Raw genomic sequence first — 17,524 nt, 5'->3', positions numbered from 1 at the left:
GGCTATCATCTCAGCCAGGAGGGTGAGTGAGCTTCAGGCTTTGAGTTCTAAGCCTCCATTTCGGACTATTCATGCTGAAAGGAAGGTTCACCGGACCAGGGCTGCTTTTCTGCCTAAGGTGGTAACTCCCTTCCATCTAGGGTAGTCCATTAACCTCCGTACTTTCTATCCTCCACCTCACCCTTCCAAGGAGGAGGAGAGGCTTCACCGCTTGGATCCTAAGACAGTTAGTTTCTATCTGGATAGATCGAAGGACCTGCGTTTGGACGATCAGCTCTTTGTGGGCTATGTTGGACACATGAAGGGCAAGGCGGTGCACAAGCACACTCTATCCAGGTGGATCATCTTGTGCTTTAAGATCTGCTACACTGTGGCTGGTAAGGAGCCTAATGAAGGCATAGCCTAATGAAGGCATTAGAGCTCATTCCACCAGGGCTAAATCATCTACTTCTGCCTTGTCCAGAGGTGTTCCTGTGTTGGACATCTTTGAGGCCACAACTTGGGCCTCCCTCCACACTTTCGTGAAGCTTTACTGCTTAGATTCCAAGGTGAGGAGGGACGGCCATTTTGCATGCTCTGTTTTGCAAGACTTTTTGGTATAGAAGGGTGGACACCCTCCCCCGGAGGTTGGACTGCTGTGAGATTCTATTCATAAGGTGAGGAATCCACAGGCAGATGTATCCATCAGAAGAACAAGTTACTTACCTTCGGTAACGCTTTTTCTGGTGGATACAGTATCTACCTGTGGATTCCTCACTGACCCACCCGCCTCCCCATTGTCCACCCTTTTATACCTTAAAAGAGGTATTGGTTAATATGGTTGTTTCATATTGTCATTTTGTATTGCCTCTGTTTGCCTTTGTGTAGGTTTATAGGAAAGGCTTGCTTTCTTTTTCTTTCCTTTTTCACTTTACACGGTGTGTATTTGTGTGAATACTGTGTACTATGTATGCATTGTCTCTATGGTCGGTCCGCCCGTTCGCCTCGTAGGCACGGAAAAAATGGGTGGAACTGACGTCATCACGCCGACGTGGCCCTCTTATAGCTCCAGTGATGTCATTCGGAGCCGCGTGCGAAGCCATAGCTTTGTGACGACCCCGTCGACGTGGAGAGCTAGGAAAAAGTTTCCGCGGAATGCTGGTGCAGGGGATATTCATAAGGTGAGGAATCCACAGGCAGATACTGTATCCACCAGAAAAAGCGTTACCGAAGGTAAGTAACTTGTTCGTTTAGTGGTATCAATAAACCACAGCCCCTACGAATGCTTAGAATTTGGACATTAAAATATTTTGCTTTTATATTGTTTATCTTTTATAAGGTCTAAAGAAAATCATAAATGTAAGGTGCTGTGCCACCTTTATTCTCATAGATGTGATAAAGAATGTAGATGTATGAATATGGGCCCGACCATTTCTACCTAACACAAATAGAACAGAGGGCCAATTATTTACATTAGGGTATCATATACATATGTAAAACCTGAAGAATGCCAAAGAGCCGTACGGGCAGGTAGGTAGAAACATGTTAACCAGTATTGCAAAATTGGACACTTATGGGATGATTGTTCCTACAGCTTCCGATCTTTTAAGCCTTGCCATGGATACTGCAAACTGATAAACAATTACCAATAGCTCTTTCCGGAGGTAATTTTAAAGTCACTTATGCTCACCCTTGGTAAAAACACAAAATTAAAAAATATCAATGGGGGACTATGACTGATGGTCTCTTGATTTTTATATTTAAAAGATCTTTTATCAAGATCTACAAAAAGTGATCCCCATGGAGGCTGTTGAGTATAACACTCTCCACCCAACTTGATAAAGCTTGCCACCTTGGTGGGTGAGGGTCAGTGCATTGTGAGGAGTACACCCCTCAGACTTTTAACTTTGTGATACAGAGGAAGAATCTCCCTTTGAGCACCATTTCTGGGACTACACATGTTTTTGATGTTCCAGAAATAAAGGCAGACCAGAAATTACCAGAGGCTAATGAAGCTAGAGAAATATCTCTTTCCACCAACTTCAAATGACCTTGAAGGCTACATAAGATCAATCAACTCCTGTGCTCAGTATGAAAATTACTACCTAATCTATAGGCAACTTTATTAGACCTCGCAAACTCCTGGAGAGGGAATATACAAATCCCCATCTACAAGAAAGGTGATCACTACCCTCTAGAAAATTATAGAATGATTGCACTAATTGATATCTCAGGCAAGATCTTTGATAAATATCTCTTAAAAAACTTAGAGGAATGGGTGGACAATTGTAATAGTAATTGCATTTATATAGCGCCTACCACCCCTGACGATACGTCGAAGCGTTTTTTCAGTGATTAGCACATTACTCCAGAACCCAAAAAGGATTAGTGGTGAATTAGTATAGGGAAAATATGAAATTAATTTGAGTGGTGGATATGTTAGTTTGTTATTTGGATTGAAAGGGATAGTGGAGGGATAGAAGTGGGAAGGGTTTGCATTTATATAGCACTTGCTACCCCTGATGGGGTGTTGAAACGCTTTTCGGCGGGTAGCACGCTACTCTGGAACCCAAGCAGGATTAGTGGGGAAATTAGTATTGGGAAATATGAAATTAATTTAAGTGGTGGACATGTTTGGCTGATATTTGAATTGAAAAAGGATAGCGGAGAGATGGAAGAGAGAAGGGTTTGCATTTATAGTTCTATAGCGCTGGCTACCCCTGATGAGGTGTTGAAGCGCTGTTCGGCAGGTAGCAATCGACTCCGGAACCCAAACAGGCTTAGTGGCGAATTAGTATAGGGAAATATGAAATTAATTTGAGTGGTGGACATGTTAGTCTGTATTTGGATTGAAAAGGATAGGGAAGGGATGGAAGAGGGAAGGATTTAGAATTTATTTTTTGAAGCTCATAGCAGTACAAGAAGGTTTGGGATGAGTGAAGGGGAGATGGAGAGGGAGAAGAGTCAGATGGAAGGGTTTAGAAAGGCTCGTTTGGGAGATCTGAATAGTAAAGAGGTATGAAATGATGCAAGGAGAGGTAGAGGAGGGAAGAGTCTAGAAAGGGGGTATTTTGGGGGTCTTAGTAGTAGAATGAGGTTTGGGATGAGTGATAGAGTGGAGGTAGAGGATGTATTAAGAGAGGTATAAGGAGAGAAATAGGTAAGAGTCTAAAAAGAGTTATTTTGGGGATCATAGCAGTAGAATGGGTTTGGGATGAGTGAGCGAGTGGAAGTAGAGTATATATTGAGGGAGGTATAGGGTGAGGTATAGGGTGAGAAATATGTTAGTACATTGGAGATGCTGAATTAGAAGCAAAGTAATAAATAAATATAAAGATACATAAGTCCATGGAAGTCTATGGGATGTGTCCCTGGTACTGAAATTACTAGTTGAAAGCCTAAAAAACAGCCCCTCCTCTATGTATCTTTCGTCAACCTCACAGCTTTATTTGTTTTAGTAGAATGAAATATTCCATGGAGCATGGGAATACCAATAATATCACGTTTGACAGTTACTGCATAACAACTCATGGATCAGAATCTAATTATGGGAAATTGAGCTCTACTTAAAAGTATAATGGCACCAAATGGACCAAAATAAAGCTCTATATTGGCTTCACTACTATTCTCTGTATTGCTCATGCTCAAAAATGCAGGTAGCTTTGCACCTAAACTGGGGCAGAGAATATACAGAGTCTGAATTATGCAGACTGCGCAATTCTCTTTGAAAGTACTACTATTGGACTGTTTGTAGGATACGGTAAAAAACACAAAGATAATGGTGTTCAGAAGTATACGCAGCTAGCCTAATTTCACCTGGATGCTCAATCATTACCCTTAAGAAATGGTACTTGGGTGTTACCGATTCTGTCAACATGTTGATTTGGTGGTAGAAGGTGCAAAGATAGTAACAGAAGCCTTAGGGAAACTGAATGCCAATATAGACCAAAAAATAATTGAAGTACTAAAGGAAACTTATAAACTCTAAATAGTAAGTCTTTTATAGTATAGTAATGGAATCCTGCCCCAGAAAAACCGAACTAGAATCTAATTAACTGAAAATTCAGCCTGGAATTGGGCCTGATCAGCATCACATACAAATACTATAAGTGGATATTGAGATATGGACTTACTGGCACTGTATTAAAGCAGAAAAACGGAGCACACTTTGTTTCATAGTTTAAGAAATATATAGAGAATCAACCCATGTCCCCTTAGTGTATGACTATTTAACAATTATGTCAAATTTGACTCTAGGAGGAGGTAGGATACCTAGGGTAGTAACTACTGGAAAAAAAAGAATTCAGAATATCATCCTACAAATTGGACAAAGGTCTATTAACGGGTCGCTCCAGATATGAGTATTATGTAGACTCGACTGGAACAACCCCCTCTGCCCCATCCCCTCCGCCCCATCCCCTCCCTCCGCCTACCGAACAAACTAGTAGATAGATGCTTAAACTAAGACTTGATTAAGTATCCCTACAAGCTAATGGAGGGTGTGAAAATTAACGTGCCCATTATTCCATGATAGTGACCTCTCCCTGACTCATGTCATTCTATTATACAAGGCAGTGAAAGACTAACATAGAGTATTTGTACTCCGTACCGTGAGGGGGCCATGAACTTTTATCATATGCGATGAAATGTGAAAATACTGACCTTTGCTATAAAGTAGGAAAGTGTTAGAAGGAATGGTGAAAGAGGGTGGGATCTTAATGGAGGAGTGTTTTCAATAAGGAGGATTTAAATATTTGTTATCCATTAGTGTTTTTTCTTGTGCTTTTTATATATGTATGGTCTAAAAATGCATAATGTCAAACAAATAAACTTGAAATGCTCTGTTTATAAACATTATGCTTATTCTGAGCAAAATTAGTACGAAAGGGTGTCCATGAATTCCAGTCAGGGGACTTTTGGCCTCTTCAGGGTTATTTTGCTGTATATAAATGATACAATACTATACAATAACTCTTTGCACTGGTGAGGTTAGAAGGGGCCCAGCAGTCCATGTGCAGTCAATCAATGTGATTTCCACCCAGTGGATTGCCTGGTATTTAAGCAAAAGTGTCTTTACTTGGTGGAAATGAATCCATTAGGCAAAGGAAGGTTGTCTGTTGGCCGGTCTAGTGAGGAATCTTATTGAACTGTCTCCCTTGGGGTGCAAAGGCACTGTAGAACCATCCAAACTCAGTGGGTATTGGAAACAACCCACTTCTACCCCTATGAAAACCACCAAGAAATTAGACCAGCAAAATACCAGTCCAATTCTCAGACGTTTTCCTCCTCATACAATTGAAGGCGACCCTCCTATCTTGTAGCTTCTAGTGTGATGATGAGTAGTGTGTGTTTCCCAGCAGTGAATTCACATTAGGAGGGTACAATACTCATCCCACTGTCCCTTCCAGAATGAGTGACAGGGCAGTGTTCTAGTTACCTCCATTGGGATATATATTACAGAAGGGTAGGCTAGGTTATTGGCTGGAGGTTTGTCCAATTCATGCTTTAATCACTATTTTTAAGACTAGTGGGCTGGGAGTTGCAGCAATTTCTGAATTTTGTTTCCTGCATATAACTTGAAATTGGAGACTATTTTAACGGACTTATAGCTTTAAACAGTTTTGGAGGGTAAGCAGTGTATATGTTATTGATGTACGGTGACTAATGATTAGATATGTTCAGTCATTTGGTTTTTGTTGGTTTCAAAACGTCTATTACGCCATAGTTTTATGACATTGTTTATTTTCTTTTATTTAAACATATTTTACAGTTATGCCTTAAAAACAGTTAAAATATTCATGACCCAAAACCATGTTAAACAAAAAATCCTTGACCCAGGAGCAGGAATAATCAAATCTTTACAAATATAAATCTGAAACCACAAATGTGTCTTTGCTGTGTGCCTGCTTTGCTCAGTTCTTAATGCAAGAGGGTTGACTGACGACATAAAATATTTTTTAGGCACAGTTACCTTTCGCTGTTGTGGGAAGTATGGAAGAAGTCAAGATTGGTAACAAAATGATGAAAGTTCGCCAATACCCCTGGGGAATTGTACAAGGTAATCACATATTTTTTGTATTTATGTTGTCTTTCAAGTCATAATTGTAAATGGATAAATCCCAAAATTGCTGCACTCTTCTGTAAGTATTCTTGGATGTCTGTTGATTAGCACCTCAATAGATGTGGGCTCCCTTGAACATGTCCTGGTATATAGCCCTACTAGTGCAGTTTGTGTATTCTGATACAAGAGCAAATTCCACAAACTTGACATGAAAAAGCAATGCATGGGATTTCTGTACTCTACATGGATTGTGTCAACTGAGTTCTTTAATTTATTTTGTGCACTTGATGTAACAAAAAGGTATCACGTGAAAATCATTTTGGGGAATCTCTTTATTATCATTGAAGAGATCTCATTATACATCATTGATCTTGGAATATCTCAAGTCACTTTTTTTTAACATAGCATTTTTGGGGGATTGATGAAAGTAAACACATTTTATGTTGGGACCACCACTTTGCCCTGAGGATGTTTTATACATAGAATTATAGATGGGTAACTCCTAGCGGTTGTGAGTGATATCACATGGACAAGAGCAAAGCTTGAGTGGACTGTGATGTCACTTAAAACTACGAGGTGAAAAACATCCCATTATTCACTTTTTAGCCATCTATAATTTTATGATACATATGGCCCCATCAAGTATTTTACCCATGCTTTTGACTGCAACAAAGGGGAAGAGGAGTAATTGGGAAGCCAGTAGAAACAATACTACCCTTTGGGAAATCAATCAAGCCTCCATGGTTTTATCATTCACTGGAAGGTACCACATCTACATTAGTTATGCACTGAAACTTTGTATTATTATTGGTACAGAAAATGGCATGTTGCAATTCATTTATAAACTTTTTCCATTATTAAAACCATGCATCATTAAAAATTGAGTTTATTTACAATTATACGCAGAAATAGAACATAAATCAGTAACCTCTCAGGTCAGCGCAACAATGAATTTAACAATATAAAATAATTTGTAACAAATAGAGAAATAAAGCAGGGAGAAACATTCACAAGACAGTACACAGTGATCAGTTTCAGTGTTGCTAGCCCATTGTAATTTTAAAGAGGTAATAGATTATGCTTCTTTTTCCAAAACATCTTACAATATTGCAATGTGTAATGGATCCTGCATAGCATTAGATTACATCAACACGTTTCGGTGGCACTTATGGTATATTTCCACCTTCTTCAGGACAGGACAAAACTATAAATCTCCCAGAAACATTCACAATAAGACATATTAAGACCTCGATAAGAGAGTAATCCCAATGGCTCCATTAAAATATAACGGTGCATGCATGTTACAGTGGTACCTAAGAGTACCTGTAATAGTTCAGTGTGCAGACAATATTTCAATTTGAAGGTAGCAAGCATACTGTTTTTCATTTCCTCCTGCTGCGCTGTAAAAATCATGGTATCCATAAATCGGACAGAATATCAGTTCACGTCCTTTACTCGACTCCACACTCCGGTTACTTTTCGGAATGTCCCATCTTTTTCCATATGTAGAGGCGAGCGAGCCAGGCTCCACTTGCAGTCGTAAACATACATTCACTCCGTTTGGGAGAATGCCCTGTCAGGGTGACCTTGACAAAGCGGGAACGGAGTCTCCCGCTAAAATTTATCCACATAGCACTCCAGCAAAGAAGTAAGTCAAAGCGTGATTCCACGATTTAAAACACTTTATTTGAAAAAAGTGTACTTGACAGCCTGCTGCAATACGAAACCCAACGCGTTTCAGCTCTGCCTTGAGCCTTGGTCATGGGTGAAATGGAAGTCTCCGCTTATAAAATTAACACATGTTTTGAAGACTTGTTGATTAATTTAAATAAGTGGTCCCCAGGGCTGATAACGGCTTGGGGGAGGCGTGACCCCCTCTCATTTAACTTTGAAAAAGTGCCCTGGGGGATGGGGTCCGCAGTACCCTGCCCTAGGCCTACGTCCCCCTTGCGCATGGCCTTCTGGGTTGGCTGTATGGGGATGAGATGTCATCAGTGATGTCATAAATTATGTCTAAGCACATGTCATGAATGATTTCATATTTGAGGTCATAAGCAGTGCTTGGCTGGGGTGCAAATTATAGTTAGCGCTGCTAACTATTACTGGTGAATTTCTGTGTTTTGTTTAGTTCAAAATGTTATTGTTGTCTCTGACGAATTCACCTAGTTATCACGTTTCTTTAATCTTGGTTTTTTTTAGTGAATTATTAAGGTTAAAAAAAAAGGTCCTTTTATCATTCCTAACTATAATGTTACTTTAACCTTTGTGTTTTTTCAATGAATATATGTGTAATATATGTATATGTGTGAATAAACATAGTATGAAAGGAGACACATACACACACACACACACACTAAATTAAATAAGGTTTAAGTGACAGGGCCAAGTTTAATTTTGTTCAATTTTTAAAATTATTTCACAATTGGGAATAAAAAACAGATATGAAAAGAAATAAGAAATATCTGTCACAAACCTCTCCTTTAAAATTAAAGAAACCAATGGAAACACAGGCCCATTGTAAAGCTTAGGCTATACAGCCAGAATTAAACTTACACTGTACTTTTAAGGGTTCATCTTTGCTTCAGTGTCCCATCTTCCCTCCAGGGGTGACTGTTAGGTCATTTAATTTTTCTGGGTCTTGTCAGCAGGATCCTTTAGCACTACGCTCAGCCTTTTTTTGGCTCTAATGGCACACATAATCTTTATGCACCACTTACATAGAGACATTCACAAAAGAAATAAGTTATTTGGTAAGCGAATAGTACCACGGCAAAATTGACCCCAAAACCTAGGCACAACCAGACTGTAGATCCCTTGACTTTAAACTTGTGACATGGTGTCTCACCATTAATAGGGAAAGCTCCTGAATTAGTGAGGCATACAGAAAACATCCACAAAATGGCAGATCATGCTGACCAAACTCACAGAAATGGCTGATCCACCTTACTGAAAGCTACAGATAACTTTGTAATAAAGGAACCTGCTGTCTTCAGCGTCTTGGTATCGAAGATAGAGATGGCAACTCTACCCACTCTGGTATAGAAGTGAGAATCTAGTAATTCTACCTTGGATGCAGATGAAGTTGTCCTCCTGATATTGGAGGCTATTTGCTAAGGAGTTAACCCTCCTAGAGAGCTCAGTGGTCGACATCTTTCTAGCCCCCAAAACTATTTTCAGATCATTACTGTTTGCCATTTATCGTCTACTCCTAGCAAACAGAGTCAAACAAGGCCACATTTTGCAAAAAATAATAACAAACAATGGAAAGCTTCAAAAGATAGTTGGATCTGTAGGGAAGCACACTAGTGAATGTGCACAGAAAATGGGGACAGTGGAACTAAACATGGTGTAAGTGAATGATGCTTTCATATATAACAACACATAAGATCAAGGAGCATGAGTCTCGTTTTTTGGACGTCCATGATGATCAGTGATGTAGAGAATGGCACCTGGAGGAACAAACTGTAGGTTCTTGGTCTGAAAGTGGTGTGTAAGTTACGACTTTAGCTTAACTCTACAAGGGGTGCCTTTCCACCCACTGGTGGCATGAGTGAACTTAGTTCAATGCACCAGCGATGAATGTGAAAGACAATTTATTGTAGCCTTGCAAAACACTATTCGATGGGTAATTGACATAGAAGTATTGCTTTTGGGATACTAACAATCCCATGAAAGGATCAAGGGCATCGTGGAAACAGCAACACACATTAATTCATTATTTGCAGTATCACTCACACTGTACTACACTTTCACAGTCAAAGTTTTTATTACTACAGGAACAATCTGTGACTTATTTTTTGTATTGTTAGTACATAGAATATTATAACAAACATTTGCAATACAATCGGTCTCTCATTTGAAAAAGTTAGAGCTCTTGACGTTGAAAATGACAATGTTTTTTACTTTGTTTTTTTTGTGTACGGTGGAGTATATTTGCTTCGTGCTATTGCCATTTGTATGTCCTTGCGGCGCTGGAGATCCAGAAAATGGGAAATGGGTTATGAGGGAGAGGAGACAAGGATAATATGCTGGCCGAAATGTCTTTTTTTAATATTTTTTTCTTTTTACATGAAACCATTCTAATTCCCTGTAGGAAGTGCTGACTTGACTTGCGCATTGTGTTTCATGAATACTTTATAGAACGTTTTCAAAAATAACTCTGTTGTACCATGATTAAAACAAATAAAGCAAAGGGGAAAAGCAATACAAAACTTGCTATGAAAAAAACCTCTTCGATTAATACAGTTTGAATTTTAAACAACACAACCTATTATGTTAAACAACATGTGAAATAAGTGAGCTGCTGTGCGATATCGCGGTGCACATCTCTGAAGTTAAATAAATACATTACGGCTCTTCCGTCTTGGGTATTGTGTCATGAGTTTCGTGCACATACTAGGAATATTTTGAGGTGAAAAACGTACTTTAGCCTTAAAAGCACAAGATGTCGGATGGCAGAACTTAAACTTATATCAATAGTCCGTGACGCACATCTGTTGGATGCAAGATTTAGATTCTTTTCTAAAGGAAAATAAAAACTGCATAAAAATGTTCTTTTCACAAATACATGTTCGAGACATGTGGGCTGCTGAATTCATATCTGTGCATAGATCGCCGCCTAGTGTTGGGTCCGGATGTTTGCACGTTGTTGTCCTGGAAGAGTCTTCGAAGTATCACGAGATAGGTGACTCCTCCCCTGGACCACAGTGAGCATGGGCATCCTCTCCATCCTTAGATTGTTTTTTTCCGCCATTGGGTTCGGATGTGTCTATCTTAGCTCAAGTTAGGAAAATTCAGTTAAGGCCAAAAGGCCTTTAGTTTTCGTCGGTACTGTTCCCGTTCGGTATCGACTAGCTTCTTTACTACTTTCAAACCTTCTTCTAGCTTTTCGGATCCTTTCGGTCCGAACATCGAACTTCCATCGACGATGGAGTCGAGGACCCCATTCAAACGGTGTCCTTTATGCTACGCTAAATATCCTCACATCGACGTCCACCCGGTATGCAACAAATGTCTCTCACCGGATCACGATGAATCCAAATGTATGGCCTGTGCCCGATTCCGATCCAAGAAGACTCTCTGGAATCGACGGGCAGCGAGATTAGAAGCGCAGCAATCGGCGCCTGCCCCGGCCAACATCTTCAGCACCGAAGACGAGGAAGCTGAGAGCGTGAAAGAAGTAGACTCCAGCCCCGCTTCCGAACACAATTGCCGATCGGAAGACGACGATGATGTGCTCTTTCAACGAGAAGAAGTCATCGACGAGGTAGGAGACTACGATGAGGCCTTTGGGGCCGAAGAAGATAGCTCTAGCGAGGAGCCCGGCCCGCCCGTCGATACGGGGGCCGACAAAGTGCGTCATTATAAGGCTCAGGTCGAGGGATCGCCTTCGGGCCTTACCCGAGATCAATCTCAAAGTTCTTCGGTCCCGCCTTCAGGCCCGGCCTCGAACATTATGCACGAGCCATTATTGCCGAAAACGACTGGATTCCCATCACAGAAACCGAAACCAATCGTCGCACTAGTTCCACCGAAACCAAAAGTGAAACTGGGTGTAATCGGCTCGAAGGCCTCGAAGACCTCCACTCCTTCGACGCCAGCAAAGGCCGTCGGCACCGAACGCAGTAAAAGGGACTTCGGCGCCGAACTTACTGCTGCAGATATCGGTACCGAGCCGAAGAAAAAGGCCCTCGGTCCCCACAAAGCGACTCGGCCTCTAACACCAAACCCGTCGGCACCGACCACTAAAGTCAAAATGGCCGCACCATCGGCGTCAACGTCAAAAACATCGGCGCAAGCCAAGTCGTCCACTTCATCGACCGTCGATACCTCTCTTCGGATCGATGACCCTGTGGCTCCAAGCAGTCGACGCCTACCTCTAATGTGCCAACCAGTTCCAAAGTGCCTTCGGCGTTCTCCGTGCAACAAGTCGCAGCTTCGTTGCAACGCATCAGGGAACGGGCGGCCCTCCAATCCACATCGGGCCCCGACACTCACAAGGCTCCAACAACGCCCTCGGCGCCGACCAACATCACTTTTGGCTTGCCACCGCCCAAGGCGCCGAAAATGTTAGAGATCCGAACATGTGTCAGACAGACACAGTCCCTGTCTACTGGTCACACAGAGTCTGAACCTTCGCAGCCACACTTCGACGACAACACTGGTAAAATGATCATCCGCAAGCGGAAAATCACGCCAGAGAGGGAATTGGACTCCTATAGAATACCTCTCAAACACAAATTGCCGACAGGGTCGGAACCAGTCCTTACTGAACGCTTCCAACCCTCCCATCAGCATCCCCAGTCCTTTTCTCCTACGCCTTCAGAAACAGACGCAGTAGAGGACTATATGGGAGATGATGCCATCTACCCTGGAGATGTCGATCCCTATGAGCATCACCAAGACCCGGATCAGGCATGGGATGACCCTACAGACCAGGGTACCACTCCAGATACCCAGGACACACAGCTGTACAGCACAAAAACATCTCCCACAGAGGACACTGCTGCCTTCAATGCTCTCATAGAACGGGCTGCTGCCAACCATGGAGTTGAACTCCATTCTGACACTGTGGAAGAAGACTTCTTGGTGGACACTTTCGCCTCTTCCGAAAGAACAGTAAAAACTCTGCCAATGTTGAAAGGAGTTCTCAAACCTGCCAAAGATATTTTCAAGGAAACAACCAGGGCACGGGTGCTCAACCCCAGGATTGAAAAAAAATACAAGCCTGCACCCGGGGACCCTATGTACATTAGGGGTCAGTTACCTTTAGACTCCATGGTAGTTGCCAACGCTCGCAAACGAGCTCATTCGCAGACAACAGGGGATGCTCCTCCCCCGGACAAGGAGTCCAAAGTACTGGAAACATCTGGCAAAAAAATTGCAGCGCAGGCAGCAAACATCTGGCGCATTGCAAACACACAGGCACTACTAGCCCGTTATGATCGTTCCCACTACGACACACTAGAATCACTGCTACAACATTTGCCAGACGAATACAAAGAGGCGGCGGAGCTCCTCATTAGAGAGGGACAACTCCTTACCAATGCATCTATCAAGTGCGCCCTCGATGCTGCCGACACAGCGGCAAGGGCAATCAACACAAGCGTCATGTTGAGACGACACGCATGGTTAAGAATCTCACGCTTTAAGCCGGAGATTCAAAACAACATCTTAAATCAACCAGTCAACCCCGACTACTTATTCGGCCCGGAAGTTGACACTACCCTAGAAAAAATTTAAAAAGAAAATGATACTGCCAAATCAATGGGGGCTCTGCAGACGCAACAATTTCGCAGTGGCTCCTTTCGTCACCCCGGGAATAGAGGGGCATCTAGAGGCCAGGGGTCACAGCAGCAATACACTAAAGGGAGCACACAAAGTACCTACGATAAGACCAACAGAGGTGGATATCGTGGCTCCAGCACCAAGGGCAGAGGACGTGGTTACGGCAACACCAGGTCCTCACCCAAAAACAAACAGTGACGCCCTCTCCCTTCCCCCCGACCCCATAACACCTGTCGGGGGGAGACTCCAGCGGTTCCTGTCCACGTGGAAAACCATCACCACAGACAGGTGGGTCAGAGACATTATCCAACACGGTTACTGCCTCGAATTAACCTCCACCCCACCCAACATACCGCCAAAGCACCGTCCTATGTCCGCAGAGTACTTAACATTATTGCAGCAGGAAGTGCTAAGTATGCTGCAAAAGGGTGCAATAGAGGTCGTGCCCACAGACCAGCAGGGCACAGGGGTGTACTCTCTGTACTTCTTAATCCCAAAGAAGGACGGGTCGCTCAGACCTATACTAGACCTAAGACCCCTCAACCTATACATTCTTTCAGAGCATTTCCATATGCTCACCCTACAGCAGGTTCTCCCGCTGCTCAGCCAGGGAGACTTCCTAGCCACACTGGACCTCAAAGATGCGTATTTCCACATACCCATACACCCATCACACAGGAAATATCTCAGGTTCACCATTCAAGGGCATCACTATCAATTCAAAGTCCTTCCCTTCGGAGTGACAACAGCACCCAGGGTTTTCACCAAGTGCCTAGCTACAGTGGCTGCCCATCTCCGGAGACAACACATTCACGTCTACCCTTACCTGGACAACTGGCTTGTTCAGGCAAAGTCAGCCCAGCAATGTGCCAGCCACATGTCCCACACCATTCACCTTCTTCACAGTCTGGGATTCTCACTAAATTACCCAAAATCACATCTCCAACCCGCGCACGTACAACAGTACCTGGGCGCAACCATAAACACTCTGGCAGCCACAGCTCAGCCAAATTTAGTGAGAATCAACAGCATGCAATTGCTGATCTCAAAGTTCAAACCTCAACACTCCCTTCCTGCGCGAGTGTTCATGCAGTTAATAGGCATGATGGCCTCCTGCATTTTCATAGTCCCGCACGCGAGACTACATATGCGCCCGCTTCAGGAGTGCTTAGCACGTCAATGGAGTCAGGCTCATGGGCAATTAAAAGACCTAGTGTTGGTGAGCGGTCGGGCATACAACTCTCTGCATTGGTGGAATCCACAAAATCTTTGCAAGGGCCGACCGTTCCAGGAGCCTGTTCCACAAATAATACTGACAGCGGACGCATCTCTCCAGGGATGGGGAGCTCATGTACTCAATTACACAGTGCAGGGACTATGGACTACACAGCAAAAGAAGATGCACATCAACCTCCTGGAACTGATGGCAATCTTCCTAGCCATGAAGGCGTTCAAAGTACACTTATGCAACAAAGTCGTGTTGATCCGGACGGACAACATGACTGCCATGTACTACATACAGAAGCAGGGAGGAACACACTCTCCACAGTTGTCTCATCTGGCTCAGAGCATGTGGAAGTGGGCCATTCAGAGGAACATGTTCCTCATGGCGGAACACCTCCCAGGCAAGGACAACCAGATGGCGGATCTGCTCAGCAGACACAGCCACCAGATGCACGAGTGGGAGCTACATCCATCAGTACTCCAACCGTACTTCCAACAGTGGGGTCATCCAGAGATAGACCTATTCGCCACAAACGAAAACGCAAAATGCCAAAACTTTGCCGCCAGGTTCCCACATCCTCGGTCACAGGGCAATGCGATATGGATGAACTGGTCCGGCAGATTTGCGTACGCTTTTCCCCCAGCGCCATTAATACCGCTAGTGGCACGCAAACTGCGACAACACTCTCTAACACTCATCCTAGTTGCTCCCACATGGGCGCGCCAACCATGGTACACCACCTTTCTAGAACTTTCTGTGGTGCCGCATCAGAGGCTGCGGATCAAACCCGCACTTTTAACGCAGAACCATGGCGAAATTCAGCACCCAGATCCACAACAGCTGAACCTGGCAATCTGGCTCCTGAAGTCTTAGAGTTTGGCTACCTAAACCTGCCACCTGACTGTATGGACATCATCAAGGAGGCCAGAAGACCCACTACCAGAGCTTGCTATGCGGCTAAATGGAAGAGGTTTGTCATTTATTGTAACAACAATGACATTAACCCGCTGGACGCATCTATTCAAAACATCATCTGTTACCTCTTACACCTATACCGATGCAATCTGGCATACACCTCAATACGCATCCATTTAACCGCGATAGCAGCCTACCTCCAAAACAGGCAGCACCTCTCTTTATTCAGAGTGCCTGCCATCAAAGCCTTCTTGGAGGGACTCAAACGAGTTATTCCCCCAAGACACCCACCAGCTCCAGTGTGGAACCTCAATTTGGTCCTCACCAGACTAATGGGTCCACCCTTCAAACCTCTCCATTCATGTGAGATTCAATTCCTCACCTGGAAAGTAGCTTTCCTAGTGGCAATCACTTCGTTAAGAAGAGTTAGTGAACTCCAGGCACTAACCATTCAAGAGCCATTTATACAAATTCACGCAAACAGGGTTGTACTACGTACCAACCCCAAATTCATGCCCAAAGTGATATCGCAGTTCCACATGAATCAAACTATTGAACTGCCTGTTTTCTTTCAAAATCCACAAACTGTCGCGGAGAGAGCGCTCCATACACTAGATGTGAAGAGAGCCCTCATGTACTATATAGATAGAACTAAGGTCTTTAGGATAACAAAACAACTTTTCGTTGCCTTTTCTCCACAACACAAGGGCAACGCCATTTCCAAAGCAGGTATAGCCAGATGGATCGTTAAATGTATTCAAATTTGCTACCAAAAAGCTAAACGCACATTAACGATTCCCCCACGAGCCCACTCAACACGAAAGTTAGGGGCATCCATGGCTTTCCTGGGAAACATTCCTTTACATGACATATGTAGAGCAGCCACATGGTCCACTATACATACATTTACCAAACACTACTGTGTAGATGTACACTCAAAACAGCAGCCAGCTGTAGGACAGGCTGTTCTCAAAACTCTTTTTCAGACTGCTGCAGCTGGCACAGATAGCCGCCGCTAATAGGAGGTACTGCTATGTATTCTATGCAAAGATATGAATTCAGCAGCCCACATGCCTCGAACTGAATATGCTACTTACCAGTATGCATCTGTTCTTGGCATGTAGGGCTGCTGACATTCATATCGCCCACCCTCCTCCCCGGCGCCTGTAGCAGCTGCAGCTCTCACAATTACTATATAGCATGGACATCACTTACTGCATCTACTCCATCACTGCCACAATGGCGAAAAACAATCTAAGGATGGAGAGGATGCCCATGCGCACTGTGGTCCAGGGGAGGAGTCACCTATCTCGTGATACTTCGAAGACTCTTCCAGGACAACAACGTGCAAACATCCGGACCCAACACTAGGCGGCGATCTATGCACAGATATGAATGTCAGCAGCCCTACATGCCAAGAACAGATGCATACTGGTAAGTAGCATATTCAATTAACCCTAAAGGAAATCACCCTCCCAGCTGTAGAGCAAAAGCTCCATCCATGGAAGAATTTAAATGCCTAAGAAAAAGCTGGGGATTTGAGGATTTCGTGGTCCCAACAACCTAGATTGAGGACCTAGAAGATGACCTGAAAAACAAGAGAATGTGGTGCTGAACAGTTTGGTGGCGGTCCCATCATCATAGGACCGCCACTAGTAAAGATATGGGCAACAGGGTTTTAGAAATAAAAGGCCCTGCAAAGCATTATGGTGTGAGTCGCCGTGGTGTAGTAAACTTTATTGCAGCAGCTTTCCAGGAAGGCCGTGAAGAGGTTTTTCTTAGTTTTTTCCCTATTTTGCTATGGCTTCAGGTCTCGGTTTCATTTTTCTTCGGGGTGTTTCAACAATATTAAATCAAAAAAGGATTGCTGATTAATTGATTTGCCCAGAATCACAGGAGTTGAGCCGATGCCGCGACTCGAACCTGATTCCTGTGCTCCAAGGTTGGCAATGCTCGCTGCCCGTTAGACCACATCCTTTTCGCTATAAAACATATAAAGCACAAATCCTTGGAAATGTAAGGAAAAGAGCAGAAGCAAAGAATGAGCCCGCCAAGAT

The 17,524-nt window shown here is 43.4% G+C and overlaps 1 protein-coding gene across 1 annotated transcript in view; it reads left to right on the top strand.

Moving 5' to 3' along the window:
* The window catches only part of SEPTIN10 (septin 10), a 445,878-nt gene that overhangs the window by 296,759 nt on the left and 131,595 nt on the right, over positions 1–17,524 (top strand). The window contains exon 7 of the mRNA XM_085622645.1: positions 5,941–6,037. Within this exon, the coding sequence (XP_085478771.1) occupies positions 5,941–6,037 (97 nt within the window). The remainder of the gene's footprint in view (positions 1–5,940; positions 6,038–17,524) is intronic.

The sequence above is a fragment of the Triturus cristatus genome, chromosome 8, assembly GCF_964204655.1.
Source record: "Triturus cristatus chromosome 8, aTriCri1.1, whole genome shotgun sequence".
Lineage (NCBI taxonomy): Eukaryota > Metazoa > Chordata > Amphibia > Caudata > Salamandridae > Triturus > Triturus cristatus.
Note: the sequence above shows the minus strand (reverse complement) of the source record. Positions and strands in the feature narration are given on the sequence as shown.